The sequence below is a fragment of the Haliaeetus albicilla genome, chromosome 19 (genome assembly GCF_947461875.1).
Source record: "Haliaeetus albicilla chromosome 19, bHalAlb1.1, whole genome shotgun sequence".
Taxonomy (NCBI): domain Eukaryota; kingdom Metazoa; phylum Chordata; class Aves; order Accipitriformes; family Accipitridae; genus Haliaeetus; species Haliaeetus albicilla.
Window position 1 is genome coordinate 20428905 of NC_091501.1, and position 19039 is coordinate 20447943.

At 39.4% G+C, this 19039-nt stretch overlaps 1 protein-coding gene across 5 annotated transcripts in view; it reads left to right on the plus strand.

Annotated features, from left to right (window-relative positions):
- Positions 1 to 19039, plus strand: part of PRMT8 (protein arginine methyltransferase 8) — a 66081-nt gene that overhangs the window by 28956 nt on the left and 18086 nt on the right. For 4 of the 5 annotated variants that reach the window (XM_069806687.1, XM_069806689.1, XM_069806688.1 and 1 more), the window contains 5 exons: positions 4523 to 4708; positions 6861 to 7016; positions 13057 to 13120; positions 16768 to 16910; positions 17301 to 17388. In XM_069806687.1, the coding sequence (XP_069662788.1) occupies positions 4523 to 4708; positions 6861 to 7016; positions 13057 to 13120; positions 16768 to 16910; positions 17301 to 17388 (637 nt within the window). The remainder of the gene's footprint in view (positions 1 to 4522; positions 4709 to 6860; positions 7017 to 13056; positions 13121 to 16767; positions 16911 to 17300; positions 17389 to 19039) is intronic. The other variant, XM_069806690.1, reaches the window with a different exon arrangement.

The following is a 19039-nucleotide window of genomic DNA, read 5'->3' on the forward strand; positions in this document are numbered from 1 at the left end:
TAAGAAGGTTCTGGCTCTTCCCCATCATAGTCTCCATTAAGAATCTTGACAGTATATAGTACCCTGGGTCAGATCCACAAAAATATCACAGTTCCTATCTTGTATTTACATGTAGATATCCAAATTCCTTTTTAACTTTCAAACAAGTAACAGATTTGCAAACCTTTGTGATCTTTGCATTCCTTCTTGCTACTTGGTGTTACTTCTGCTGCAGCCTAAATAGACCAACCATGCCTTTATCATACTGAAGACCTGCTTGCATCTTTCACTTTGACTTTTTGAGGATTTGGACACTTAGTGTATAATCAAGTTCCCTGTATGAGTGCTCAGTCTCAGTTGTTCTGGACAGAGGCTTTATTCTAAAGCAAACAATAGACCCTCAGGTCTCAGAACATGCCTCAGTGTTTTCACAATATTTTTACTATCACCATTACCTTAGGGATAACATGTAGCAATTGTAACGTACTCTAAGCTATACTTGTCTGTAAAGGACAATGAATTTCCTGCTGATAATATATGGACAGGTTTGTCTATGACAGGTTGATCTGGCATTTCACATAACTCCATGTAGGAAGTTCAGGGCAGTGCTTGACTTTGAAGTGGCTGAAAAAGGAGTAGCTTCAAAGCAAGCAGTTTTAAGAATCAGTTCTCTCTCCCAATTTTTTTACAGTCTGGCTGGCTAGATTTGCAGTTTTAGAGTTTAGAGAGATTTGCAGTTGCATTGAACTCATAGTTATCTGCAATTTAAAATAAACCGAACCCAATTTTTATCAAGCAGAAAGTAGATTTATAGCTGCTGAGGAACTGGCTATTTCATCCTGATTTTGGGAAATATCACAACATAAAGCCTCCACTAACAAAAACAAAATCTACAATGAAAGGCAAACATTCTTTACTGGTCTTTGAAGGCCATGCTTCCTGAAAACTTGTACCTAATGCAGACTTTTTACTCTACACACCTCAGCTTTTGTCACAAACCTCCTAAGAAATGAGTTGTGCGTATTTCACCATCTTGTCTCTCTGTAGGCAGATGGATATATCTAAAAGGCTCAAATTTTCAAAATAGCCTATGATTTTTGAATACCAAGTTCTCTTTCGTATTATGGGAGTTGTACATCCAGATAGCTTCGTAAGTCCATGTTGACTTAGGTCCAGTTTTCAAGAAAGAAGAGTTTTGACAGTTTTCATTGATGCACATGGGCAACTCCACATATCTGAAAGTCACATCCATCACTGAAGTGCCTATACGTGTTTTAGAAACCTATGTCAAGATGTTCAGATGTGAGATTTTGAGAAATGAATGAGAGTTATGAATCTTGCCTTTTGTAAGATTTCAAAGCTTTTAAAAAAGCGGTCCTGTGCTAATACCCTTGATGCATCTGTAATCTACCAACCTTGTCCACAAAGAAAGAGGAAAAAAACTGTATTTAATTTTTAAAAGTAGGAAAAGATTTCCCTAATTTTCTTTAAGCGTTGAAATGGTACAGAGCAGCAGGACATAAGTACCATAGCAATGGTAGAAAAAGGTTACTTCTCACATCCTTCAGACCTTCCAACTATATCTTCAGTAGCAAATGTGAGATGGAAAAGTAGAGGGCTGCATGTTTGGCACAGTGATGAATGGATTCTGAGGTAGCTGCTTGCATTCTTTCAGACTTCATCTGCATTAGCAGCAGCCAGTGTTCTGCAACTGTGTGCAGCTGGCTGGAATATGTATTTGTAATAAACATGGTTTATTCAGATAGGATTTGTTAGGTTTTTTTCATTGATGTGAGGTTTACACCCAGCCCAGATGCTTTCCATTTTCAGGAGTTACTCAAAAGATGAGTTGTTTCTGACAGGTAGGGTATATATGTGCTGAGCTTGTAAATCGCATCAAGGATTCTCTTCAGTTCTGGAAAGAATACAGGAAGCTGTCTTTCCTTGATAGCTTTTCTTTTGGAGGCATGTTTTCTCCTAAAGCAGTTATACCATATGCCTAAAAGCTTAGTTGTTTCTACTTTAGCAAGCACAGAACAGTACACCTGAAGACTTTATTGTTTCTGATAGAAATAATAGCTTTCATTACATTTCTTTATTTTGTAATTGTCCACTGTGTTTATATGCTTTCCCCAGGCATTTGTTGTCACAGGACAGGAGTTACTCTTGACTGAAATTGTTCACAGTGTCTATAGAAAATCTATGATAGAGGGATTTCCTGACCCCCACTCACAAAATTATTCTTGTGATTGTGACCTTGCCTTGGAGTTTCAGAATTACAGTGCTACACACAGAAATTATACTAGTGGCTATTACAGATGCTGCAAAAAATTGCATCATTTTAATTTTTGTGTTAATATGCCTAAACCAGAAATGAAGCAGCTGGTTTAAGGTCCATGTGACAGAGTGCTGCTGGGTGAGAAGATCACCACTCCTATCCAGTTTTCTGCTACCCCTTCTGCATGAGGCTATACCTATAGCACAGGATGGACAGTGCATGACACAGCCTAACATTGTCACACAACCACCATCAACACATTTTACCACAGGCTGCTTGGCTACAAGCTAAGACAGCTGAGAAGCAGACCTAATAGGCTTCTACTTCTTCTGCTACATGGGATATGTACTCTCTGGCAGAGATGTAGGTGGACGGTTGAGAGCAGTAAGTCTTCAGGTACTTCAGATAAACCTGAAAAGTACTGTGAGTCAAAGGTCTAATGCTGCCTCAGTAGCTTAATAAAAGTTATCTTGCTACTCCTTGGCTGTAGCAGAATTCAGCTGTCTTGCAGACGATGAGATAACAATGTTAATTCCTTTACAGCAAACAAAATAATTCAGACAACTTTCCTAGGCTGAGTTGCTGAATTTAGTTTTGTTCCGTATCTTTAGTCAGTATAAGCCTTGTTCTCATAACCCTGTCTAGACAAATTTATGCAGCCAGGAGCAGAACTGATACTTCCTGAGACCCAGACAGAATATCAGGATTAAATTTGGAAGGATTGAATACTACAAGCAACACCTTGACAGAATGAGCTGTCAAGGTGTTGCTTGCAATGAACAGGCAATGAAATAGTCTCTTAAAAGAAATAACTGCAAATGGACATTTTAAAACTAGACAGGACAGAAATACAAATACCAATTGGGAACAATTGTATTCTGTGTGGGAGGTGAACTGGGTGAGGTGATAAAGTCAAAAACGTCAGAAATAGAAAAGACGTATAAATAAAGCATTTCTGGATCTTTGGGGATGAAAGGTGTTACAGGAACATAAACCACTAGTATTCATTTTTCACAGATGGACCAAAGAAGCCATCAAAAGATGACACATTTAAATCTTCAAATGAGGAAGAGAAAAAAATGTGGTGGGTTTTTTTTTGTAGTAAAGTAAACTGAGCTAGGTTAATTGATGCTATTCAGAGAGAGTACAGGGGATTGATGTCTCGCAGTATCAAGCTATAGAAGACAGAGTGAACTTTATGAAAGCATCTAGGAGAGGCTCAGGCAAATCTGGTCCCCACTGGGAAACTACTAAATCTGAAAATTAAAAAAAAGTGCAAGAGGAGGTGACACATTTTAAGTAGGATTGACCTTCCTAATATATGAAGTTGTTGACCCATAATTTGCAGGTGACTTAGTGCATATGTGAAGCTCTAGCATCTTGCTCAGTCTTTCTCAGTTTTCAGCATTTTGCTTCATGTTAAGGATGAAAGTTCGGCCAGACCATGGTTTATGTCTCATGTTTGGAAATATTCTGGCTTCTGTCTTAGATCCTACAGGTGTCAAATCTGAGTCAAGGGGGTGTAAGAATTCTGGCTCTATTAAAATTTTGGTGTTGGAGATGCAATATGCAAGGAAAAATTAAGTGCAGTGGGCCAGGGGGTGTTGGTAACCCATAACTCCTGCATCTCCCAACAACAGGGAACTAAATTAAGGGATCACATATCCCACACAGCTCCCTACAGTGCTTTCTGGACATGCTGAGAGACTTTCAGATAGTGTCAGGGACTTTCAGATATTGTGAGCATTCTCAGACCTACCTCATCAAGACAGCCAGATACATTACCTGACAATTAAGTATCGATTGTGAATCCTGTCCTTCTTGTTGGCAACACTGTGTTCAAAATTCTTTGATTATGAGCTCTTCTTTGCAGGGGAACTATTTATTTATTCCAACTTACCTCTCACAAAGCTGTGACAGTTTCACAGAAAAAGACACTAAAGGAGAAAACCTAGCTCTTAACTGCCTTGTGTCAATGTCTGGAGTCACCCACTTCAGCGAACACCAATAATTTGCCATTACTTTACACTGACGTAGGTATCTGCAGAGGAACATTAAGGAAAAAGCCATTAAGGAAATTTTCCACAACAGAGCAAATAAGTTAAAGAGTCAGGGACAGATGGCAGCCTAAGTTTCACTTATGATACCCCAGATGTCTTTGGTCTTACTATCTCCTAGCTAGTTATAATAATATCACTATGCTAGACAGAGAGAGAAATGTTTTCTTTTAATGATGCCTCTTAACAATATTCCATGTTCTCCTAGGTTTGTCCCATCCCATCCCAGCCTCCTCAGCCTACTGTTGTTCCAAAGCCAGTTCAATCTGTCATACATGTCCCATTGCAACCAAGCTGCCCGGGCCGAGGCAAGATGGCAAAGCTCATCAATCCCGAAGAGATGACATCCAGGGATTATTACTTTGATTCCTATGCTCACTTTGGAATTCATGAGGTAATATTTATTTTTATTTCAGCAATTAATCATCATCATCTTCATCATCTTTTCTTTGATTTATTAGTTATTTATCCCCCTCCCACTTGCTCATTATTATATTCCTCTGCCTTTTCTCAGAAGATTGTATAATGTGGTTATGTGCCAAAGATATCACCCACTTCTCTAGAGACCTGTACTCAAAACCTTTGTCCCACTTAGATCCTTACGTATGAGTTCTCCGCAGAGCTTATATTAGCTATCTGTACAGTGGTGATCTTCATGAGCGCATCAATTTAGTGCATTTATGAAGGTTGCAAACTAACCCAACCACACATGGAAACTACCTTATTGCTAAGTTAGGTCTTTTATTCTCTTGCATATTTGAGCACAGATGCCAGTAGAACAGCTACTCAACTGACGTGAGAAGCTAAGTAATTTCTTGACTCCTGGCAAATTACTTGAATGCACAGGCTGCATTAATGGGAACATATAGCCCAATAGCCTCCAGTAGATACACTCCTGTAAAGAATTCAAAATACACAGTGGACCATATTTACCATCAAAAAGTTGACTGCAGACCAATTCTAAAGAAGACACCAATATCTCATATTTACATCACCCAAGAGGATGGGATCTTAAAGACTAGGATGCAAAAAGGCCAACAATGTGGTATCAGTGGCACTTCTCACAAACCACATCACAAACAGTATCTATTTCCATTACTCTAGTAATTGTTTGTGGGGCGTACACATAAACAGACGATTTCTATCTGCCAATTACATCTTGCCAGTGTCTTCAATCCAAGAATGGAAGAAGATAGAGGAACAATTGAGTGGGAAGGAGACCTAAGAGAAATATTGAAGTCACATCAGAGACCTCAAATCAGATTGAGCTCCTGATGGAAGGATGCAGCTCTGTAGGTCTCAGAGAGTTCAGGGAGTACCTGGGGCCTCTTGCTGAGGTTGGAAAGTGGGAGGTTGCCTCCTTGCCTGCAGGAGGTGTGCACTAGTAGAGGATCTGTGTCAACAAGTAAAGGAGCTGCTAGAGGAGGTTGGCAGACTTTGCAGCATCAGGGACATGAGAAGAGACTGACTGCATCTTCTCCAAGATCCTGAAGGTACAAGAGCCTAAATCCCCAACTGTGCTGAAAGGAGGGTCAGTCAGAGTCTCTACTTACCAGGTTTGGAAGTGGAGACTCCTCTGATGGTGAAGGCTGGAAACTTGTGACTTCTGACAACTGGAGGAAGGCTTCTGATCCACCTGCAGATCTCTAGCTACAGAATAGGTTCAGTGCTTTCATTGTAGATGAAGGACAGGAAGTTCTGTCCAATGAAGCATCAGAACCAATTGGCCCTGAGCCACACAGAAGCACTGGGAGGAAGCAACAAGTGATAGCAGTGGAAGGCTCTCTCCTACAGGGGACAGAGGCCCCCATCTGCTGACCTGACCTGCTGTCTAAGCATTTGGACCTGGGACATTGTGGAGAGGCTGCTGACATTTGTCCAGCCCTTAGACCAGCCTTGGATTACTACTGCTGCTCTTCCACATGAGCACCAATATGAGACCTGGAGCATATCAAGTGTGACTACACAGCTCTTAGGATGATGATCAACAGCAAGGTGTGCCAGGTGTTTTTTTGCATCAGTTCTAACAGTGCAAATAAGGAATTGAGTAGAAGTGCTCCTGCAGGTCCACAACTGGTTGTGCAGCTGGTGTCAATGACAAGTTTTCGGCTTTTATGTCTACGGGACCCTCTTTGAGGATTGAGGTCTGCTAGAAAGAGATGGAATCCACCTGCCAAACCAGGCCAAAAAGGTTTTAGGTTGTGCATGATTTAGGAGAAAGTGAAACCTTGAATTTTTGTATGGCTTCTATCTATGCCCAAAGCAGTTCTGTGGTTAGATTACATTCTGGTTGTCAATTGTAACAGTGAAGTAATATTTAGAAAAATAAAATTGTGCAAAGGACATCATGCTTCTTCTTAATAATTCAGTTCTAAGTAGCTAGGATTTTACATTTGCTTTGATGTGTGCACCCCAAAGTACTAGAAAAACTCTTGAGGTTGTGTGTTAATAATGCTTAAATTAGAATAAGGGAATGCATTCAGCAGCAGTGTTGAATGCATATAGGCACTTCAAATAATAACACAATGGGTTTTTTTTCATCACAGGAAATGTTAAAGGATGAAGTGCGCACATTAACCTATAGAAACTCAATGTATCACAATAAACATGTTTTTAAAGATAAGATTGTCCTTGATGTTGGAAGTGGCACAGGAATCCTCTCCATGTTTGCTGCAAAGGCAGGAGCCAAGAAGGTATATGGGGTAAGAAGACTTTCTCTCATATTTTGAGTTTGTGCATTTTCGTAGAATCCTAGAATGGTTTGGGTTGGAAGGTACCTTTAAAGACCATCTAGTTCCACCCCCCCTGCCATGGGCAGGGACACCTTCCACTAGACCAGGTTGCTCAAAGCCCCAGCCAACCTGGCCTTGAACACTTCCAGGGATGGGGCAGCCACAGCTTCTCTGGGCAACCTGTGCCAGTGCCTCACCACCCTCATCATAAAAAATTGTTCCTTATATCCAATCTAAATCTACCCTCTTTCAGTTTGAAGCCATTACCCCTTGTCCTATCACTACATGCCTAAGAATTTGGCTTGGTGATTTACCTTTTCTTACTTGTCTTGGTTTGAAATTCTTCTCTCCAAGCTCTTGTATGACTTGATTTACAGTGACTTCAGTGGAGTTGTGTTGCTTTCTATGACTTGCAGTAGTGTGCCTTTTCCAAATCAAGATATAATGTCTTCCCTTGTGTGGAATCTTTGGTGATCTGATACACATTCACATTTCTTCTTGGTTGCAAAAAAATGTTAAAGGGACTCACTCCTACTCAGAGGGGACAAAGGAACTATCTTGCTTTTTTAAATTCTTATGTTCTGCAACTTTGTAGTCTTGGAAACAAATTTCTTTAATACACTTTTCCCTGTACATTACAACTCAGTGAGTCATGCAAGAAAGCACGTGCATGTTTTCTGTGCCAATAATGCTTTTCAGAGGCAGAAAGGAATGATTACCTTAAATACATTGAGCCTTAGGAGCATGAATGTGCAGTTCTCTGCAGAGAAGTCATTAGAGGGAGCATAGATTTGCTTCCTAAGTATATTCAAAGTTATTTGTACTGATTCTAAAATGACAAGTACATTTTCTTTTTGCTTTGGACTTCTGTTTGCCCTGCAGACACAACACAACATAGAAAAGGGGAACTAGATTCTATTTGTCTGTGTACTTCTTTGACAAACGTGTTTACTAAAACTTAGTTGACTATATCTGTGCATTTGAAGACACTGATGTCACTGAGTATCTAAACTGTGGGTCTTTATTACTGGTAATGATACGTGAAATGCAAGGACTCCCATTCAATTCTCAGGCTTATATTTTCAAAATCCAGTGTTAATTCTGAGTGCCTCATCTGAGTATCAGATTAGAGCATGGAAGTATAGATAGCTGAAATCAGAAGGTGCTGGCAAAAGTTTTGGAGTTTAAGCATGAGACTTAATATACAGAATTGTCAGCTAGAATGTTATTTCTTCTAAACTGAGTGCAGAATTTATTCTCTCAAAGCCTCAGGGAGAATAAACCTGTAGCCTTCTCTGATGCAGGAATGCAGGTCTCACACAAGGATGTTGCAGTGCTGTAAAAGTATAAGCATATACAAAATGATGATGCTGTGCTCCCACCTTCCTATCTCCCAGATCCCTGGCCATATGGTCTTCCTCCCTCCGTTGTGCTGGCACTGGTGCTTATCTGATTCCACAGTCAGCCAGCTCACTGGCAGAAAATTCACCCAGTAAAAGAAAAGTAAATACTTTTCCACAGGTTGTTGGTTTTAGAGGGTTTTTTTGCTTTGGATTTCTTTACAGTTCAGGCTGTACTTCAGGCATTTATGAAGCTCAGTGGCACACCAGTGTCAGCTCACCCATGGACTTTTCAGCACTGAAGCTGGGGGTTGTGCTATCTGGGAAACTTAGCTCTCAAAGGAATTCACTTAAGGTGTGAAACTCCTCTGCTATAGTCTAAGAGTTTAAACCTTCTTGTGACGTGAGCTACCTCACCATGAACCCTCTCACACAGCAAGCTGCAGACTTGTATTTGTGTTGGAAAAGCAGATATTGCAGACATCTGGTAGTGGCAATCTTACAGTCAAATTCAGACTTTATGGTCCTATTGGCAAAGAGTGCCAACTGAAACTGTGAGTGTTCCTTTTAAAAAAGCAAACATTTGTCATGAGTTATTACATAGAGCTGAGATGTTCCAGTTTCTTCTCTACAGTTAGAAGTGATTTTTCAAATAGCATGATGTGCGAACTGTTGACAATTGCAGAGTGTTGGTTTCCTGACTATAGTGCCACTGAAATCACTCTCGTCTTTCTCATTATTTCCCTTCTTCAGGTTCAAATTCATCCACTACCCTGTCTGGTTCTTTTATCCCCTCTTACTCGCTGTTGGAACTTATTCCTTGCCACTACCTCAGTCAACTGCTAGAACCATCTCTGGGTCTTCAAGAGGCATAAATCATAGAATCACTGACTCATAGAAAGATTTAGTTTAGAAGACCTCTGGAAGTATCTAATCCAACCTCCTGCTCAAAGTAGACTTAAGTTTAAAGCTATATCAGGTTGCTCAAGGCCTTGTCCAGTCCAGTTTGGAAAATCTCCAAGGATGGAGACCCTAAATCCTCTCTCAGCACCTATTCCAGTGCTACAATCAGCAGGAATTTTCCTTGCTGCAGCTCATGATTACTGACTTTCGTCCTGGCACTGTGCACTTCAGAGAAGAGTGTGACTGTTTTCTCTGAAAGCGCTTTTTAGATAGTTGAAGATAGCTATTGGATTGGGGGGAATCTCTTCTACAAGCTGAACAGAACCAGCCCCCTTAGTTTTTCTTCTTCTTTCTTCATGTGCTCTGACCCCTAACCATTGTGGGAGGATAACAGGAGATTGTGCAATGATGTTCTTCTAACTGGGGAGCTGTTGTAAGACATGTAGAGACAGGATTGACGTGTGGCTGTTGGTGCTTGGGAGGGGTGAGTGAGGGAGAGAAAAACACATTCAATTATCCCTTGAAACCTTGGTTTATCTTCTGCATTTTGTCATACAAAATTCAGGACAGTCACTGCAGTAGAACCATCTGAATTCTATGGTATTTTCAGACAAATGTGACAGTGTAGGTAAGAAGGAGTTAAACAGACAGATAAAATGAAAGCACATGTCAGATGTTAGCTGATTTGGATAAAAAGGTGGTGATGAGGACACAGCCCAGGGGAAAAGGAAATCTGGGAATGTGGTGACTGTTTCAGAAAAAGACCCTAGTAAGAGAGGAGACATTTGCAGCATTAGATTGAAGACTGAGAAGTAAAATGGAAGTAGAGATGAATATACACACACAGAACTAGAGAGAGGTGAAGAAACTCAAGGGTCCCTCAAGGGGTCCATACTGGGACAACTACTATTTAATATCTTAATTAATGACATAGATAGTGGGATTGAGTTCACCTTCAGCAAGTTTGCAGATGACACAAAGCTGAGTGGTGCAGTTGATATACTTGAGGGAAAGAATGCTATCCAGAAGGACCTTGACAAGCTTGAGAAGTGGACCAGTATGAACCTCATGAAGTTCAACAAGGCCAAATGCAAGGTCTTTCACTTGAATCAGGGCAGTCCCCAATGTCAGTACAGACTGGGTGATGAATTGATTGAGAGCAGCCCAGCAGAGAAGGATTTGGGGATACTAGTTGATGGAAAATTGGATGTGACCCAGCAATGCATGCTTACAGGTCAGAAAGCCAATTGTATCCTGAGCTGCATAAGAAGAAGAGTGGCCAGCAGGTTGAGAAGGGTGATACTCTCCCTCTACTCTGCTCTGCTGAGACCCCACCTGGAGCACTGCATCCAGCTCTGGGTCCCCAGCACAAGAAAGACGTGGACCTGTTGGAGCGGGTCCAGAGGAGGGCCACAAAATGGCCAGAGGACTGGAACACCTCTCCTATGAAGACAGGCTGAGAGAGTTGGGGTTGTTCAGCCTGGAGAGGAGGAAGCTCCATTAATGCAGCCTTTCAATATATAAAGGGTGGAGAAAGACTTTTAACCAAGGCCTATAGTGATAGGACAAGGGACAATGGTTTTAAACTGAAAGAGAGTAGATTTAGATTGGGTATGAGGAAGAAATTTTTTATGATGAGGGTAATGAGACACTGGCACAGGTTGCCCAGAGAAGCTGTGGCTGCCCCATCATTGGAAGTGTTCAAGGCCAGGTTGGCTGGGGCTTTGAGCAACCTGGTCTAGTGGAAGGTGTCCCTGCCCATGGCAGGGGGGGTTGGACTAGTTGATCTTTAAAGGTCCCTTCCAACCCAAACCATTCTGTGATTGTAAACAGAGGTACAGACATATTGGAACACACAGTTTTTGTAAAATCCAAATGCTTTGTAAAATTGAACAGATTTGAGCAGGTCACTGACTTGAAAGAGAACTTGGGAAAAACCTGACAACACTGATTTTTTTTCCTATTTCTTCCCCTACAGAATTCAGTATTTTCTTTTTCTGAAATGAGTTGCTTTTTAAAATAAAATCGTACCACAGTATGGAGTCCAAGTCAAAACAGAGACAAACAGCTTTAACCACCCTAAAGCAAATTTATTTTCTGAAATATATATTCCTTCCTGGAACATCTGAGTGGGGGTTTTTTTATTATTTTGCTTTTTTGAGAATGAAGCTGATTTTTTGAAACTTGTAGTCATTCATGGAATAGAACTTTTTATTTCTTTGCATCTTTTTCTTTAGAAAGGTTGGAAAGCCACTTCCAAACACCTACATACCCATGCTTTATTTAAAAATCACCCAAAACAACCAGAAAGAATGAGCAATGGAATTGAAAATGCCAGGCAGATGTGAATATAGACAGGAAAACTGAGTATGTTATAATGGCTGTAAATATAGACAAGGCATATAGTCTACACAGTTTACAGTAAGGGAAGAAGAAGCTGGATGGAGAAAAAGGACGGAGTTCTCCCCAAGGGATTTCTTCCCTGGACTCTCTGAACTGGCACTCTGATGTTCCTTTCTACATGCCAGTTTTGGTTTATGTTCAGGCCATTTAGTCAGATATCTTGAGGAGCGGTTTACATCCACAGGCAAGCTAAGTAGAATTAAGGCTCATGTTCCCATGGGGACAGGGATTGATATTATGACTGCTATTATGCCTAGCTGTTTCATGGGCTATATAAAAAGAATAAGGGATTTGTGTGTCCTTCCATCCGCTGTCCTTCCATCCGCTATCCTGCCATCTGCTAGTGCCATCACAGAGGTCAAGCACAGTTTGGCTTTTAGAGATTAAATGAAATTCACTGGACGTATTAACCACCTCATTAGAGATAATATAATTCTATTTGATATTCCCATAGGGCAGTTAGAGAGACAAGGATTATACAAAGAATTACTGGCAGTTTAATGTCAAATTTGAAGAGGTAAATTAGGAACTGATTCGGTGACTACCAGCAACTTTGGCCCTCATGATTTTAAAAGGGCACAAGAACCAGAGGGATTCATGGAATGCAGTATTTCTCTAAAAGATAGAAAAGGTCATTGCAAACATGGGCTTTTATGCTAGAACACAGATTTTAACAAATTTAAGGGCAAATCTAAAACTAGAAGGTACTTTGTAATTCCTTTCTTAGTAAAAGCACAGAACTGGCCATAGGAAAAGACATTCAGATCTGGATCTTTTTGTAAATACAATAATTTCAGTCATTTCTTATGTGTAAAATGTCTGTATTCTTTTTTGATAGCAGGCATTGCCAAAGACGATAGATTTTTCACGGAGAAAAGCAATTGTGTCTTGACAAAGAGCAGTATTGGCAGAGTTTGAATTTTAACCTTATTCACAAAGTTTGAATATATTTTTTTTAAAAAAAAACGTGAGGAAATGTAGCACCATGCTGATTCATTCCCTTCAGCAGATTTTTTGGGGGGGGGCGGGGAGGCAATATTTGAAGTAGCAGGAATAAATTAAATAATATTATTAATAAATTATGTAATTTTGGAGTTAGGGCCCCTTTTTTCCACATTTCAACAGTTTTAAAAACAGTCTTTTCTATATGAGCCAGTTGAACTCAAACACAGATGGCAGTTTAAATATTAAGATATCATTGATCATGATCCTGCCCACACAGGTTTGATTTACTCTTTATCAATGACTACATGCTCTGTAAAGTCTTTGCTGCCTTCAGTAGATTTTGGTTTTATTCATATAGCTGAGATCTCTAACACATAATTAGTCTTCCTCTTCCTTTTCTTTTTTTCTTTTTTTCCTAGATTGAATGCTCAAGTATATCTGACTACTCAGAAAAAATTATCAAGGCCAACCACTTGGACAACAGTAAGGCATATATAAAAATATTTTCTTCAGGAGACAGAGAAGATAACTGTTTCACTTTTTCTGATTAATTTATGTTGTGTGGTTTATATGTAAATGGTAGTTTTACTTATTTTACTTATGTAAATACAAAACTAAACACCTCATTCTAGGCACTACAGTTCCTCATGGGAGACGTTACTTCTACATTTACTTCTAGGCTTACAGACAAGAGAAGCAAATAGGACTCATCAGCAGGCAGTTTGATTTAGCAAAGCAGACAGAAGGCCCCATATTAGAGCTGAATTTTTCAAATTAATTCTGCCATTTGAATTCCACCTTATCTCTTAAAATAGAATCGACACACACACACTTACATTCAAATTGAAATAAGGTTCAAAGCAAAAAGTATTCCATATCAATACAGATTTTTCACTAAGAATTTCTTCTGACTTCCAACTTAAAAAAAAAATAAATTTAAAAAACATATTGAAACACACACAAATGAAAATGTTCAATTCTCAGAATAAGAGTATCATAGAAAACTTTTTCTTTCTTGAAAAGAAAACTGTTGACATTTCCAGGGATATGGAAACATTTCAATTAAAAAAAAATACTAAAAATACCCCCAACCTACTGAAAACTCTTAAAAAATAATCATCTCCAGCAAGCTCTATTTCATGTCTTCACTCCTCCTCCAAATCACTGCACACAAGATAGCTTCATAACAACCTAAAAAATAAGTTTTTTTGTAACTGAGGCTGTGAGACAGTTCTTGTTTAAACTGGCTAGACTTTGTCATTTGCCCCCACTTTTAGCTGTGTCTGCACTGGTGCTATGCTAGCACATGCGCAGGAATAGACTTCTGTTCTGGTTTAGATCTGCTCTAATTTTTATTGCTGTCACTGGCAGCTTCTGACTTACACTGAGCTGTTTGGGAGGAGAATTTTTTGTACAGTACGCGTATTCAAGTGGTGTGGTGTGGCGGGAAAGAAACAGCAGTGACGTGGGCTATAAGAGGCCAGCCAGTGTATGCAACTTTTGGTTCAGAAAAAGAAGAAAGCAAAGGACCAGAAAATACTCTCCTCCCCAGTAAGGATAAAGCACTAAAACAATGAGGTGTTGACCTCAGCTTGGTTATCCTGCACCTGCACCTTTGGTGCTGAGCCCATATATTCGCAGAATGGCCTTTCATCAAATAGGTAGACAAACAGCGTACCACAAATCAATTCACGTTTGGATTTCCAGCAACAGGAATTGTGTGTGAAGGGACCATTGTCAGAATAAATAAGAAGGATCCAGCGTGCTCCAGGGGTTGCAGAAGGTATTTATCTCTGCTTCTTCCTCCTGTTTCTCCAAGGAGCAAGTCCTTGGAAAAACAGTGGAGGAAGAAGCAGAGACCCCTCTCCTTTGGCAGGACACCTGCCTGGACAGGTTCAGTGGTCTGTCCAACTGCAGCTTGGTCTCCAATAGAAACAAATTACACAACTGAACCAACATTTACACTTACACACATTATGCTGACCCACATTCACTTTTATTTTAATGCAACCAGGTACTGAGCCAAAGGATCTTGTTGCTCATGGAAATTTTTCTTTTTTTCCCCCTAATTGTTTAGAGAAATGCAGAGTCAGCAAAAGGGGCTGAACCAAGAGAAAACCCACTGTTTCCAGAACAGATACAATACAGCTGGGGACAGCACAATCTGTTCCCACATGATGCCTTATGAAGATGTTTCATCAAAGTGAAGGGAGGTGGGAGGAACTTGTGCTGCTGCTGCTGCTTACACTGTGACTGTTCTAGGTATAAACAGAGGGCTTCAAAGTCTGCAGGTGTGTCACTGGCAGCTGTCAACAGTGCTAAAATTCACTCCAAAAGAATTGTGGCAGTGAAAGTTCTCGGGAGAAAAGAGAACTAAAGAGAACTCGTGGCTGGATCTGATAGACATGAAGAGTCTTCAGTGTAACAACAGATGAACTATTGAGCTACTAACTGTGAAAGGAAGGAGATTAAAGAATGGGAAGGAGAAGGGAACTCTGCTCTTTTCCGATCAGGTTGCTCTTACCAGCTGATACTTGGTGCCACCAGTCTGAATCAGTGTTCCCAACTGCTTAGGGGGCCAGTCTGGATTAAAAGTTTGCTATGCAAATAAAGCGGCCACATCTAGTTAGAGTAATACTAGTACTGCATGTATTTTGGAAGCACGAAACCTCATTTTCCCTGGGCTGAGTTCTAAAAAATCACTCAAACCGCGCTTCCACTCTTAAACAGCTAACCTAGTTGTAGCTAAATGAAATTCATCTTCCTCGAACTGAATGTTGACAACTTTCATCAATAAAAATTGCCATCATTAAAACCTGCCATTTATTAAGAGTAATACAGTAATCTTATCAATTAGTAATGGAAAGTAAAACATTCCCTACTCACTTTATTCCTGAATTTCAAGTGCATCAGTTACCTTGTCAAGGAAGAATCCGGAACCATGAGACTTTACCCACTGCAACCAACAATATAAATAGCAGACAAACCCAAGCTGGAAATTATTTGTCTAAAGAATTGGGACTACATTTGTAAATAGGAAATATATTTTTTAAAAAATGAAAGAATGATTGGTGAATTGTGTAGTGATCCTAAAACAAAATTATTTTTTACAACTGAACTAAATATGGACCAGCATTTAATTTTACTTTAAGCAAAATACCTGTTCTGGTATCAACCAATTATATTAATTGATTGTTGATTTGCTTTTGCAGTGCCTACTCAGTCTCCTGTAAGTAGTATACAGTATTGCCAGCAACTTAATGCGCTGTGTTGTAATAGTGTCTCTGACGATCTGGTATTCTACCACATCAAACTTCTAGCAACCTTTTAATTTCCTTGAAACTATTTTGGTGACAAAATACCTGACAGCATTGTTTTCCAACAGTCAGTTTAGATAACTGTGGAAAGTAATGCAAGCCTACACCACATAGAAGATTCAGAGCGAGAATGCCAGTATGTTATAAAAGATTCAATCATGAAGCAGAAAGGAATGAAAAATTATTTTTCATGAGAGAACCGTGTTTGTACAAACTTTCTTGTTTGTGTACTGTCAGGCTAGATCTGACTTTCTCAGTTGAGTCAGCTCCCCAGAACTCATGGAAGAAATAAGCCTTAGTTTCCTCATTGTGAAGCCAGTATAATATATTTGAAAAACAGTTGAGAATTAGATCCTAGTTCCATAAATCTCTAATATCTCAGTGATGAGATCATGTATCTGTAACCCTACAGGGATGTTTAAAGGATTCTAGGTGGATTCTTTGCATTACTTGGTCAATGATCTAGAAATCTTCCAAATTCCAAAGGGCATGTAAAATGAGATCATGCAGGTAACCAGGTAAGGCCTGTTTTTCTGTTGTTTTTTTATATATGGGTTTTATTTGGTTTGGGTTTTGGTTTGGGGTTTGTTTCTTTTTTTTTTTTCCTTTTATACTGACACTAAAACTTCTGTTTATTATGCCTACTGCAAGTAGTTTTAAAATAGTGTAAAATCCATTGAGTCACATGGAGTCACCCCTTATCTACAGGCATTCAAGAAGAGAATCATACTGAAAAGGTCAGCCTGACATTCACCAGTAAGGAACTTAGGTGTTTTATTATGTGAAATGTATTTCTTTGGATTCTTTTTTCAGTAATCACAATATTTAAAGGTAAAGTGGAAGAAGTTGAATTACCTGTGGATAAAGTAGACATCATCATCAGCGAGTGGATGGGTTACTGTCTGTTCTATGAGTCAATGTTAAACACAGTCATCTTCGCACGAGACAAGTGGCTGGTAGGTGTTCTGCATGTCATACTCCTTGCTGGAGCAATCATCATTTATTTTCTGACTACAAGCCTTCTCTCTCCTACTGTCACCATAACAAGACACAATTACATCTCCAGGTGTCATTTCTTAGGCTTTAACGAAAAGATTAACAAAGGGGATCTCTGTGAAAGAGCTTTGCTTTTGATTAACTGCTGGTAAAATTTGTATAGACACTATCTAATGACATTGCTACAGGCTGCAAGAGTTGCTGAGATTAAAGCTGATGTGACAATCTGAAGGAAAACAATAAAGGCATGCAAGGGGTGCTTGTCTGGTTTTTGTATGTGCAGTTCAAAATGTGATGTCTTTGTCAGGTGAATAGATTACGAGATCCATTTCCCCACAATTCATCAACAGAAACCTGGAGGGCTAATGTTTCCAGACCGAGCTGCTTTGTACGTGGTAGCAATTGAAGACAGACAGTACAAGGACTTCAAAATTCACTGTGAGTAAACGCCTAACAGTAACACTTTTCTATGGTTATTTCCCTAAAATATTTGATTTGTAGTAGCCTACTGTAATCTCTTCACTGGCAAAGTTTTGCAAAAGTCAAGAAATCACACTGACCAGGCCAGAATTCAAATATAAACACGAATACTGAGAAAATTCTAGTCTGGTGATAAATTCAGAAAACTTGCAGTAATTTAAAGTGCACAAAGGAAAGATGCATTAATAAATTGATGTAGACCTTGCTTAGATTTATACTGATACCTCTACCTGTGTTTTAAAATGTGGATTTTAGGAGATTTAGTTTTGTTGTTGTTTTGATAAATACATCATCCCACATAACTGCCATTAAAATTGGTAATATTCTTTTGCCATCCAGGTGCTGGGTTGTGTTTTTAAAATAACAAGAACAGAAAAATTAGTAATATGCAAATGAATTGTAAATGTTAAGAAATAAGTCTAGAAAAAATGATGTCACTAATAAGCTTGTCGAGAAGAAAAAAATGCTTTTTTAATTTTTTAAAACACTTTATGTGATAATTTTTAAATTAAAAATAAGGATCAGAAATTTCCATTTTACTTTGATGTGAAAAAAAAGTTTAAACTTTTTTGTTTTACTTCATAGATGCATAAAATTGACTGTTCCTTTACATTTAAAATGGGGGGCAGGGAGGTTCCTTGACGTTTCATTGACTAACTGGTGCTGTTAGTGACCTCTGCAGGCCACCTAGTCCAGCCTCCTGCTTAAAGCAGGCCAAATTTCACGGTTAAAGCAGGTCACTCAGGGCCCTGCCCCGAAGTCAAGAAGTGGGGATTCCATAGCTTCTCTGGGCACTTGTTCAATGCTGGAGGACCCTCAGGAGTAAACATGTTTCTGAATATCCAGTCAGAATTTTCTTTGCTGAAACTTGCCTTCATTGTCCCTTGTCACCTGAAGGGAATCTGCCTTTTTCTTTGTTTCTGTAGCAGCAGATAGCAATTAGATCCCACCATTAGCCTGTGCTGTCCCAGGCTAAGCAAATCCAGTTTTCTTGGACACTCCTCATATCTTAGCGTGTGGTTCACTTTCATCACCACAAGGTCATACTCCTGGTTCACATTCAACTTGTTGTCCCCCAGGTCACCCAAGTTTGGATTTATTTGGTCATAATAGTTTTGATGAAATGAGTAAGTTCTACATCATTTCACTCTTCTTTTTTTCTTTTTTTGGCTTTTATTTATTTTTCAGATCTAGTCAATTTCACTTAAAGGCATTTTCCATTAGGGGAAAAAAAAAAAAAAATCACAGAATTCCTAAGCAGCTTTATTAAGAATACATGAAAAAGCCTAGGTAAAATTAGTGGGTTCAGTCAACCTTTAAATGAAAATGCCTAATTCCTCATTCCTTGCCTCTCAGCTCCTCTCACAAGAGAAAATTTGGTTTTTCTGTCATCAAATTCAGTGCCAATACACAGAACTGCCAATGGGTCAAAACTGCCATTTTGGATCAAAACTGCCATTTTGGATCAAAAGCAAGCCCAGTGCAGCGGGGCAGTGACAAGAAGTCTGTGTAGGTGCCAAGGAGAATTATATCTACTCCTCAAGCACAGCCTAGATTTTTCTCCTCAGTTATGTGATGACCTTGACAGCTACATTCCTTACAAAATTTA